Below are 12388 nucleotides of genomic sequence, written 5' to 3'. Positions count from 1 at the left end.
TGTAAAAGATGTCTTACATATTATAAAACAAAAAGCATTGTACATGCCTTGTACTGAAAATTCTCTCCATTCTCTCTAGCCACAGTGGAACACCTAATTAGTTCACACGGCCACTGGGTACTTAGGGAGTTGGGGGCCAGCCTGGCCGCCACGGTCAGCAGGCAGGACGAGAAGGGCACACGAAGGACACGAGTGAGTGGGAAGCTGAACAGCACGAAGTCTCATGACAGCAGAAGCCAGTGGCTGGAGAGAGAGCCTCCCGAGCTGGAAGTATTTCAAGGAAGTACTATTCTCGTTCATAAGCAGTTCAGTGGGTAAAGGCAGAAGGCCCAGCTACCCTAGAGCCCTAGACTACCTGCAGATGCTGCCATTACCTTGCACTACAACCTCAGGCAAGTTTCCACCTTGAGTGGGGCTCAGGACGCAAAGACCAGCTGCACAATGCATGCTGAGGAGCTCACGATAAGGACGTCCAGGGTGAGACTCATCAGTCACAACTACAGCCAGAGTTGATCAAGACACTAATGACTCTTGGGGTTCAGGACAATTTATCTGACCAAGACCTCTTCCAGGTTTTTTTTTTTTTGTGTGTGTGGGTCTGGGGATGGAACCCATGGGCATTCGACCTCCGAGCTACACCCCCTGCCCTATTTTTTATTCTTTATTTTGAAACAGGGTCTCACTAAATTGCAGAGAGCCTCACTAAGTAGCTGAGGCTGTCCGCAAACCTCCAGAATGCTGGGACTACAAGTGTGCGCCACCACGCCCGGCTCATATATATTTTTAAAGAAAGCCCTTGCCAGGCATGGTGGTACACAGTAGTGATTCCAGTACTTGGGAGGCTGAGACAGGAGGATCAGTGTTAGCAGGCAGCCTCAGCTACTGACTGAGGCCCTCCAGAACTTAGTGTTAAGACCCAGCTTCAAAAGAAATAAAAAAATAGGGCTGGAGGTATAGCTTGGAGGTAGAATGTCCCTGGGTTCAATCCCCAGTAACCCCTCCCCAAATCCCTAAGTGGTATAGTTGTTAAGCCTACAAAACCTAAATAAACCCTGAACTGAACCCAAAGTGGTAAAATGCTTAACGTATAGCTTGGAAAGATCCCTACTGAAAGTCCTTGCTTCTGTTGAATTTTTTTGCTTCAGAAAAATAGACTTCAGTCAGGAACTAAGAAAGTTTGAAGTCTAAGTTCTTGAAAGAATGTACCTGAAGGTCCCACAAACTGCTGGCTGTGCCCTTTCTCTTGCACAGAGCCCTAGGACACACAAATCTTGCCAGATAATTCAGCATAATGCAAGACTGGTTTTCTAACAAGGCCCTTTACTAAGAAGGCACAAACTAACTTTGGCAAGCATCCTTGCTAAATATTATAACTGGCTCCAGGATGACAGCACATAACCACGTCTGTGTTGTACCTACAACCTGCTTTCAAAACACGAGCCACCTGCTCCCCGGCGGCCGCTGCCACATGCTGCCCGACTTCCGCAGATACCAACACTGGGCCTTCCGCACCAGGCTCCGGAGGTGCGGAACGGGGGGCCACCATGCCCAGGCCTGGGACGGTCACCACCTCAGCATCCTGTGGGCTGAAAATCGGAACTCCCGTGCTTCGTCTTCTATGCGAATGAGGAGCTGAGCCAGTGACCCGAGGATAGAGAGGAATCTGCCACCACACGATACTTCCAACAAGAACAACAAACCATCCAGAAAGGGATTTGCTTAGCAGAGGTTGAGGAGTTCGTGAAGTCCGATGCCTCCTCTATAGAAAGGCTGTATTCAACAAGTAGAGAATAGGACTGATATGAAAGTGCTGGGGTGCAGCTCAGTGGTAGGACTTGCCCAGCATGCGCTAAGCCGTCGGTTCCATCCCCGCTACTGAAAAAATAAAATGTTATTTTGAGGAAGCCAAAAAGGAATATGGAGTGAATCTCCATGAAATCCATGTAAGACCAACAAGTCCTTGAGATGTTCATCAGCAGAGACACTGCCAGCTGGGGCTGGAAAGGACAGAGCCGCACACAATGAAAGGAGGAGCGTGTGGTGCACAGGCCTGTGCTCCTGGTTCTTGAGAGCCGGAGACACAAGGACCACAGTTCAAGGCTAGCCTCAGAAACTTAGTGAGACCCTGTTTGCAAAATTAGATAAAAAGCCGGTGTGGTGACATATGTTTATAATCCTAGTAGTTGGGAGGTTGAGACAGGAGGATTGCAGGTTCGAGGACAGCCTAAGCAACTTCGTGAGGTTTTTAGTGTAAAAAAAAAAATAGGGTTGGGGGGTATAGTTCAAAAGTAGATGGCTCTGGGTTCAACCCCCAGTATCTCAAAATAAATAAATACACAAATTAAAAATATATAAAACAGTGCTGGGGTGTAGTTCCTCAGAGGCAGAATGTCTCTGGGTTCAACTTGAAGTACTGAGGGAAAAAAGGAGGTTGCTGAACCGTCAGATTTCTATTGGCAAGAAGCCAGCTGATAAATCTACTCAGCTACATATACGGCGCCACCTTTCACTAAAAAATGAAGGATGTGAGACCAAGGGCTCACAGGGCAGAGCCCAGGTAGGGAGAGGTGTGAGCAGAGGCTCCCCCAGGCCTGGAGTCCCAACCAAGGAAGCACTGTCTCCATGGAAACAGGAAGAGGGCTGATGAAGGCCTTAGGTTAGACCTGAGCTCAGACAGCAGCCGAGAGCCTGGCGGCAACGCTGCGAGCCACAGCGCTGGGAGCCACAGGCCTCAACTCCAACGGAGGAGACGAGCTTTCCTAGCTGGACTTTAAAGCCGCCTTGGGCTGGTGACTGCCTTTCACCTTCCATTTCCCCCCTTTCTGGAAACTGAGGCCAGTAACTGTTATCCCAGGCTGGCCTCATCTTGTACATGGGGAGAGCTGGGGACGAGTAATGTTTCTCGTTACAAGGAGAACTGTGTTTAGGAGCTGGACTTCATAGATGACACTCCCGAGCCTTGCCTACATGGTGTTTAGACAGTCTCAGTGAAAAGATGTGGGATATTTGAGCCCATGAGATGTAGAACTTTGAGCTGTAGCTATGACGGGATGAACCCTGGGGAGGGGATGACAGTACTGTGTATAAGGGAGGGATGTGAATCTTGGGGGACAGAGGAGACTGGTATGAAAGAGATTAAATGGAGACCTCAGTCCTATAAGCAGAGGGAACTGGCCAACGACAGGATGAGCTGGAGAAGAAATTCTTCCCCAAGGCCTCTAGACAAGAGACAAGCACGGTTGATTTGTGTGTGTGTGGGGTGGAGGACCAGGGATGGGAACCAGGAGCACTCTACCTCTGTTTTACTTCTTATTTAGAAATGAAATCTCACTAAGTTGTGGAGAGCCCCACTAAATTGCTGAGGCTGGCTGTGAGCCTGTGATCCTGCTGTCCCAGCTCCCCAAGCACTAGGATTACAGCATGCGCCACCACACCTGGCTCTGCTTGATCATTGACTGCAACCTCATGAGACCTGGATTTAGCAAAGCCTGTCTGGACTTCTAATATGCCTAACTGTGAGGTAAAAAGTATTGTTTAAGCTACTAAATTAGTGGTAATTTGTTATGCAGCAGTAGAAAACGAATCCAGATTTTGGTTCAGTCTACAGCTTCTATTTCTGAATGTTAGACAAGGTGCAGTCCTGGGACCAGCCCTTGTGCTTGTGAAACCAGCACCAGTTTCCTCATCAACAAAGTGGGTGGATCAGAGAAAGGCTGTAAGAAAACACTTCTATACCAACATGTCTTTTTAAATAGCAGATGTATTATTAATATCAACACCCATCATGCAAACCAGGAACCCAGGCACAGCCAAGAACAGAAAAGTCATAACTACTTACCTTCCTCAGGGCAGGACTGTAAGTTGCTGGAATAAAGATATGCTCCTTCTCCTCCTGTTAGAAAAGTGCCCAGGAAACACTCATCTCCCTTTGAAAACAACAACCAAGTAAAAAACAGATGATTTTTGGTTAAATACTCACTGACTCTAAAGCTCCTGCCCAATTTCGTCTGTCTAAAAAGCTGAGTCAAATCTGCCCAATTTCTCCCATGGCCTTGGTGTTGCCTGTCTCTTCGGCATCTTACTGGCATTCTTGATTTGTGCTGAGAAAAGGAATGTCAAGGTCCTCCTCGACAAGCCTGCAATGCTTGTTCGTAGCCCACCCAGGAGATTTCTTTCTTCTGTGAAAACTTTGCTTCTCCTTGGCCCAAAGCCGTTCTACAGGTCCAGGCCAATCTGGGGTCTACTTTGAGTAGTACTGGGAGTCTTAGAAAACAAAGCAGGACAAGACAGAACACCACCCAAAGGTCTAACTGTCAGAAAGAACCCTTCTAACCTCATCCTCCATAGTGGTTATTTACGGAAGTCTGCTGGGAATACAAAGAATACAAACAGGAATTGAAACAAAGAAGTTATAGGTTGCCGGGCGTGGTGGCACACGCTTGTAATCCCCGCGCTTGGGAGGCAGAGACAGGAGGATCGCGCAGGTTCGAAGCCAGCCGCGCGCGCTGGCTTAGGAGACCCTGTTTCCAAATAAAAATGTAAAAATAGGTCTGGGAGTGTAGCCCGGAGGTAGAAGGGCTTCCAGGAACCCCAGTACCACCAAAAAAAAAAAAAAAAAAAAAAAGAAGTTATAGGTTAGTAGTAAGTTAGTAGTAAGATGAGATATTTAAAATCATCTTCATGAGTTGATCACATTCTATTTTGATACGAAGTCAGCGCTAAGAATTGGAAGCTGCTTACCCTCACCGCTTGCTGGGTTTTCTCAGACAATTTTACTTCATCATCTTCTACCTGTGTCCAACAAATACAGATTTTTGATTTATTACTTCAAGAGCAAACGCCTGCTGGACTCCCATTGTGTTAAAATATTTCCAGGAGCCCGACTGGGCAGTCCCTCTCGCACATCCAGGGCTCCCAGGCCTGACACACTGGTCACCAGGGCTCAGAGCACGAGGCCAACGCGCTCTCTCTCCGGGAGCCTTAGATCTAGCCACTGACCCGTGATGTGTGAAAAGGATTTGTTGGTTCTGACTTACGTGTTGCTTTAGAGAAAAACAGTATTTTTAGGGATAAGAAAATGATAATATATTCAGATAGCTGGGTGTGGTGGCACATGCCTATAATCTCAGTACTTGGGAGACTGAGAAAGGAGGACTGCAGGTTCACCAGCCTTGGCAACTTAGCGAGACCTTGTTTAAAAAAAAAAAATATAGGTCTGGGGGGATAGCTCAGAGGTAGAACTCCCGAGTTCAATCCCCAGCACCACATGCACAAATAGTGAAATATTTTCAGAGTGTGTTGTCATTTAAACATGTTCCTCTCAAAGAGCAACTCTGCTCTCTAACCGTATCAGAGCTATAATAACCGAATGCAAATGGATTCTAAAGTAGGACTTAGATGATTAAGTATCAGACTCACGACTACCACACTTTCTACACTCCAAGCACTAGACTTTCAGACCAAGTCCCACTGAGGAAGATGGGACTTTACTGCGTGTGGAGAGCCAGTGTGAAAACCACAGTAAGCACTCTGCCCAGAACAGCCACAGATCCACTGCTCACCTGTGCGACCCTGGACACACAGACCCCGCGGGGTCCTGGAGTGGAGTCTGGATATTACCAACTTCTAAGCCTCAGTCTCATCAGTAAAATGGGGGGATTAATTTCTTCCTCGCACAATTTATGATGTATTTACTTACTGGGGATTGAACCCAGGGGCATTCTACCTCCAAGATATACCCCCAGGCTACTTCACTTTTTATTTTGAAACAAGGTCTCACTAACTTGCAGGGGGCCTCACTAAGTTGCTGAGGCTGGCTGCGAACCTGTGATCCTCCCGTCTCAGCCTCCTATGTACTGGGATAACAAATGTGTGCCATATACCTGGCTTCCTTGCACAATTTATCAGGGACTCAGATAACATAGCTCCTTTCTTTTGAAAGTGTTGTAGAAATTCTCTGGAATAATCGACCCAATGCCAGTTAGGGTGGAAAAGAGGAAGTTTATTACCCTGGCAGGTTGAGGTTGGAATAGTTTCTGAAAGACCCCAGCCACAAGCTCGACCTGATTCCTATTTTATAGACTTGTGACAAAGGGCGGAAGTCGGCAGGCGGGCTTACAGGGGTTGCAATGTGACAGTGATCAGAGTTGGGTCTGGATAGGGAAACGTGGGAAAATTTCTGCTCCCTTTCCCAGACGACAGCTGATGCTGAGCAGAGAAGAATGCCTTGCAAGTCAATGGGGCCAGCCCCTTTCGAGTGTAAACAGAGCATCAGCTTGATAAGAGGGACAAGACAACTTAATTTAAATACTTTCCTGGTTTTTATAACATAGGCCTGCTAGGTATAATCCTCCTTTTACTCCTCTCTGAGATACTTGGCCAAATGGTATAAGGTTAAAATGTCTCTTTATGGCCCAGGGGCTGCCTGGAAGTTGGCTGATTGAAGAGAGACCCACGCTCCTGCTTATCAGCCTCTGGAGTTTTGTCTCTGAAATCTGGTTTTGGGGAACTCTCCTAGGAAGGGGGAAATTTTGGCCTTTTATTTTAATAATTTTGGGGGTCTACTATAAAAGTTTCCTAAGATTATGAGAGATTTAAAGAAATGAGGTTTGTTCCCTAAAAAGAGAGGGTTAAGACTACCACTCCTGAACTACAGCTGGCTCAGGATGTGACACCCCATCGGGTACCCAATGAAGATGCTCCTCCTCAGCTGTCCTCCCACACCCTCCACCTCTGGGTCCACTGCACCAGTGAATGATACTGACCAGCCAGGAGCAGAATCTGGGTATGGCGGCTGTCAGGACTATATAGCTGGTTTCTGTGGTAACACTGCCATCTGCAGGAAGACCACAGACACACCCATCAACGCCAAGGACACACCAACCACCTCAGCACCCCGCTGGCCCACCCAGACCACAAATGCCCCTCCCCTTCTCAGGAGCAAAGGCTCCTTATTAGAATAACCTCACAGAATAGAACTTCCTCAGCTGGGGATAGGGAGATGAACGAATGGAGAAAGTTTTCCCCATATAATTAAGGAGACTATTTTTCAGAATAAGCAGAAACACATTTATTTTTGAACTGGGAATTGAACCCAGGGACTTTCTACCTCTGAGCTAGAACCCCAGCCTCTTAGGTTTTACTAAGTTGCAGAGGGCCTCACTAAGTAGCTGAGGCTGGCCTTGAACCTGCGATCCTCCTGTCTCTGTCTCCCAACTATTAAGATTACAAGCATGTGCCACTATACCCAGCTATCAAATGAAGAGGTTGCTTTTTGCTTTGTTTTGTTTTTGTGGTACTGGTAATTGAACCCAAGAGAATTCTACCTCTGAGCTACATTCCTAGCCCTATTTTTTTTTTTTAACTATTTTTGAAACAGGGTCTCACTAAATTGTGGAGGGCTTTACTAAGTAACCAAGGCTGGTCATGAACCTGTGATCCTTCTGTCTCAGCCTCCCAAATACTGGGATTACAAGCGGGTGCCATCATGCTGGGTTAAATGAATAGTTCTTAATTGGTTCCTTTTACCTTTAAATTTTTGTCAAGGTAGTACAGGTACTCTAGGTACACATATATAAACCAAAGAGAATATTATCAGGATGGACCATCCTATCAGCACTGGATATTATTCTTTAAAGTTTCTTGGCAAACCTGGTGTGGTGGCACATGCTTATAATTCCAGTGCTTGGGAGGCTGAGACAGGAGGATTGCACAGTTCAAAGCCAGTGTCAGCTACTTAGAGAGGCCTTCTGCAATCAGTGAGACCCTGTTTCAAAATAAAGAATATAATAGGGCTGGGGGTGAGCTCAGAGGTAGAATGCCCCTGGGTTCCATTCCCAATACTTCAAAAAATTATTAAATAAATAAAGTAAGTTTAAGGGTTCTTTTCCAAAAACCACATACCTTTCTCTTTAACCGAGATCTGAGATGTCAAAAATGATTCTGAGAAGACCACAGACCCTAGGCATCCTCCTCCTCTCAGTAAATCAGGAATGTCATAGACAGTCATATACGCCTGTATCAAGTAAGAAAACAGAGTTATACCAATACCAACTCAATATGTTCAGGGAGAGATCTATAAGAAACAGGTCACAGGCAGGCACGGGGGCGTTCGCGTCATCCCAGCATTCGGGAGGCTGAGACAGAAGGTCTGTGGTTCACGGCCAGCCTCAGCTACTTAGGCCCTCTACAACTCAGTGAGACCCTGTTTCATAATGAAAAATAAAAAATAGGACTGGGGGTGGATCTCAGAGAAAAAAAGAAAGAAAGAAAGAAAAAGAAAGAAAGAGAAAGAAAGAAAGAAAGAACAGGCCACAAAGTACTCCTCCCCTCCTCCGCTTTGGTACTGGGGACTGAACCTAGGGACATTCTATCTCTAAGCTATAATCCGGGGCCTTATTTTTCATTCTTTATTTTCAAGCCTGTGATCCTCCTATCTCAGCCTCCCAGCCCTATTTTTTTTAGTTCTTGAAACAGAGTCTGAGTTGCAAAGGGTCGCTAAGTAGCTGAGGCAGTCTGTGAACTGTGACCCTCCCGTCTCCCCCTCCCAAATGCACGCCCAGCCTATACTGAGTTTCTAATGAAAACTGGAGCTATCCTGAAATACACCTCAAAACTGAAAGATGACTTCAGGATCACCCAGGGTTCTCTGCAATTGCTCCCTGATAATATCAGAAACAAATTTAGGCTGGAAGAATATCTTTATGTTTCTATAAATTCCTTCAAGTAGGCTGGGCGTGGTGGCCATGCTTGTAATCCCCGTGCTTGGGAGACGGAGACAGGAGGATCGTGCAGGTTCAAAGCCAGCTGTGCTGGCTTAAGAGACCCTGTTTCCAAATTAAAAAAATAACAGGTCTGGGAGTGTATGTAGCCCGGAGGTAGAAGGGTTTCCAGGAACCCCAGTACCACCAAAATAAATAAATAAATAAATAAATAAATAAATAAATAAATTCCTTCAAGTTGTTATTCTAAGAGGCAACACAGCCTTAATTCTGTTTGCTTGTTGTTCTGAGTTGGGGTTTCTGTTGCTCAGGGTGGCCACACCCTTAGGATGCTTCAGCCTCAGCCTCCAGAGCAGATGGAATCACAGGCGTGCGTGCACCACAATATCAACTTTTTATTTTCTGTACTAAGGATTGAACACAGAGACATTTGACCTCCGAGCTACACCCCCAGCCCTGTTTTGTTCTTTATTTTGAAACAGGGTCTCACGAAGTTGAGGAGGGCCCCACTAAGTAGCTGAAGCTTTTTGTAAACCTGCGATCCTCCCGTCTCAGCCTCCCAAGTACTGGGATTGCAAGCGTGCGCCACCAAGCCTGGCTCCAACCTTCATTTTTAGTGGGTACTGGCTCGCAGCCTATCAGAGTCGGAGTGTGGTCCGAGGCTTCACAGTCCCACGTCGTTACACCCTCACTGACTGGTCTGTTCAGGCTGAGTTCCGAGCAGGCCTGGAAGGCTGCCACTCATTTGGTATGCATGTCTTCATGAATACCTTGCATGTATGGCAATACCTGCAAATGCGACTTTCAGTAGTCTTCCCTTGCCTGTGATTTGCCTCCTATGGTTTCAGTTACTCATGGTCAACTGAGGTCCAAAACTATAAAATTAACTAGCAAAAATTAACTAGTGTGGCGGTGCACAATTACAACCCTAGTCCTTGGGAAGCAGAGACAGGAGGAGCCTCAACAACTTAGTGCGGTCTTCCACAACTTAGTGAGACCCTGTTTCAAAACAAAAAACAAAATGGGGCTGGGGGTATAACTTGCAGATAGAATGCCCCTGGTTTCAATCCCCAGTACCACAAAACAAACAAACAAGACATAGGGCTGGGGTATAGCTCAGAGGTAGAATTTCCTTGAGTTCAATTCCCGGTACAAAAAAAAAAGGCAGGGTGTGGTGGTGCACACTTGTAATCCCAGTATTCAGGAGGCGAAGACAGGTGGATGGCAGGTTCAAGACCAGCCTCAGCAACTTGGTAAGACCTTGTCTCAAAACAAAAAATAAGGCTGGCTGTATATCTCAGAGGTAGAATGCCTCTGGGTTCAACCCCTAGTACCACAAAAACAATTTATTAAATAAAATGTTCCTGAAATAAACAATTTACAAGTTTTAAATTGTGCACCACTCAAAGCTGCAAGAGGAGATCTTGTGCTGCCCTGCCCCATCCTGCCCGGGATGCGAGCCACTCCTTTGTCCAGTGGAGCTCCATCCACATGTGCGTAGCACTTGTCTATCAAACTCAGCTCTCTAGGATAGCAGCTCGACCGTCATGGCACCGTGCTGCTACACTCAAGTAACTCTTACTTCACTTAATAATGGCCTCAAAGCACAAGTAGTGATGCTGGCAATTGTATCATAATAGTGTTGTTATTACTCTATTACTATTGTGTTAACCTCTTATTGTACATAATTTTATTTTTTCTCATGGTAGCATTCTACCTCTGAACTACACCTCCAGCCTATTTTATTTTATTTTGAAACAGGGTCTCACTAGATCGATGAGTCTCACTACTTGCTGAGGCTGTTCTTGAACCTGTGATCCTGATCCTCTCGTCTCAGCCTCCCAAGTACTGGGAGTATGGGAGTGTGCCACCGTACCTGGCTCATTTACTTGTTTATTTTTACGGCACTGTTGAACCCAGGGCTTTGTACATGTTAAGTAAGCAGCTCCGACTGAGCTGCATCCCCAGTCCTTAATGTGCCCAATTTTATAAGTCAAACCTTATCATAGGTATGTGCCTATAGAAAAAAATGGCATATATAGGGTTCAGTACTATCCAGGTTCAGGTACCCACTGGGGGTCTTGTGGATAAGGGTAAACAACAGTATAAGAAAGTTATTTAAGCTTTGATTATCAAGATAAAAAAAGAGGCTCTAGTAGCCTGTAAATAAAATTAGAGTAACTCAGAGAGAGCTCCTGAATGGCTGGGAAGAAAGCCCTCGTTTATGGGAGGCTGAGACGGTAGGGTCGGAGTTTCAAGGCCAGGGTACAGTAAATCCGTGAGACCTGTTTGAAAAAAATAAGTGAAATAGGGCTGGAGAGTGTAGCTCAGAGAAAAGATGCCTCTGGGTCCAATCCCCAATGCGCCCCCACACATATTCTTAATTTATTAGTTAAATACTAGTGAAAATAGAACAATTTTGGGTTGAATGTTGCAAAAGAAACATAGAAGCCAGGTGTGGCAATGCATGCCTATAATTCTAGCTAGGTGGGAGGCTGAGGATCACTTAAGCCTAGGAGTCCCACACCAGCCTGGGCAACACAGCAAGACCTTGTTTAAAAACAAAAACAAAAACAAAACAGAAGAAACACAGAAAATGGTTGGAGGTGTGTGAGCCAGAACCAGGGTTTAGATGACCACAGAGCCCCAGTACAGGACGTGGCGCAGAGAGCCCCTGAGACCCATGCCTGCCATGCCTCTGCCCTGCAGAGCAGGGGGTGCAGCACTCCCGCACAAAGTCTACTTCACACACTGTCCTAACCTGGGGCCCTTGACCTACCCTAAGAAGAGGTAAAAGCCCAGGGCTCTCGAAAGAACAGCTATATTCTCAAATTAAAAAAAAAATACGGAGACAGAAAAGTTAAAAGGAAAAACCACAGCCGAAGCCACGCTCTTGATTTCCGAGCTGCCCAGATGGTGGGGCACACAAAAGTGACGCACAGGCTCTTAGGCTTGAATTAATTTTCCAATTAGTCTTGACAACTGGATGGTTTATTTAAATTCGTCTCAGGAGATCTTGAGCCTGTGAAGAAACAAACCTTCCCGGGCTACATGGTCCCCCTTCAGTGACAAAAGGAATCCTACTTTTTTGGTTCTGAGGTCAATTAAGGTGATAGACCCTGTGGTGGGTTTTTTTTTTTTTTTTCAGTACTGGGGATAGAACCCAGGGGCATTCTACCTCTGAGCTACACCCTCAGCCCTATTTTTTATTCTTTATTTTGAAGCAGGGTCTCACTGAGTTGCAGAGGGCCTCACTAAGTAGCTGAGGCTGTCTGAGAACCACAATCCTCCAGTCTCACCCTCCCAGGTACTGGGATTACAAGCACACACCACCATGCCCGGTTTAGCCTGTGGGTTCTTAATCCTTTACTTTTTTGTTGTTGTTGTTTTTATTTTGCTGGTACTGGGGTTCCTGGAAACCCTTCTACCTCTGGGCTACACTCCCAGACCCATTTTATATTTTTATTTGGAAGCAGGGTCTCTTAAGCCAGCGAGGCTGGCTTCGAACCAGCGCAACCCTCCTGTCTCCGCCTCCCAAGTGCAGGGATTACAAGTGTGCGCCACTCTGGCCAGCCTTAATCCTTTACTTTATATTTGGCCACCGGTATTGAATAAAGGGAGAGAGGACACTAAAAGAATACATGTATTATTTGTGGGACACTTTGTAC

At 46.1% G+C, this 12388-nt stretch overlaps 1 protein-coding gene across 1 annotated transcript in view; it reads right to left on the bottom strand.

Moving 5' to 3' along the window:
- DNAAF9 (dynein axonemal assembly factor 9) overlaps positions 1-12388 on the bottom strand; it is a gene marked incomplete at both ends in the record, with an annotated part of 124811 nt that overhangs the window by 42218 nt on the left and 70205 nt on the right. The window contains 4 exons of the mRNA XM_080716014.1: positions 3839-3926; positions 4741-4787; positions 6761-6835; positions 7903-8014. Of these exons, the coding sequence (XP_080572140.1) occupies positions 3839-3926; positions 4741-4787; positions 6761-6835; positions 7903-8014 (322 nt within the window). The remainder of the gene's footprint in view (positions 1-3838; positions 3927-4740; positions 4788-6760; positions 6836-7902; positions 8015-12388) is intronic.

Source organism: Muscardinus avellanarius (genome assembly GCF_963383645.1).
Source record: "Muscardinus avellanarius genome assembly, chromosome: 19".
Lineage (NCBI taxonomy): Eukaryota > Metazoa > Chordata > Mammalia > Rodentia > Gliridae > Muscardinus > Muscardinus avellanarius.
The sequence above is the reverse complement of the archived record's forward strand: the minus strand, read 5'-3'. Positions and strand labels throughout refer to the sequence as shown.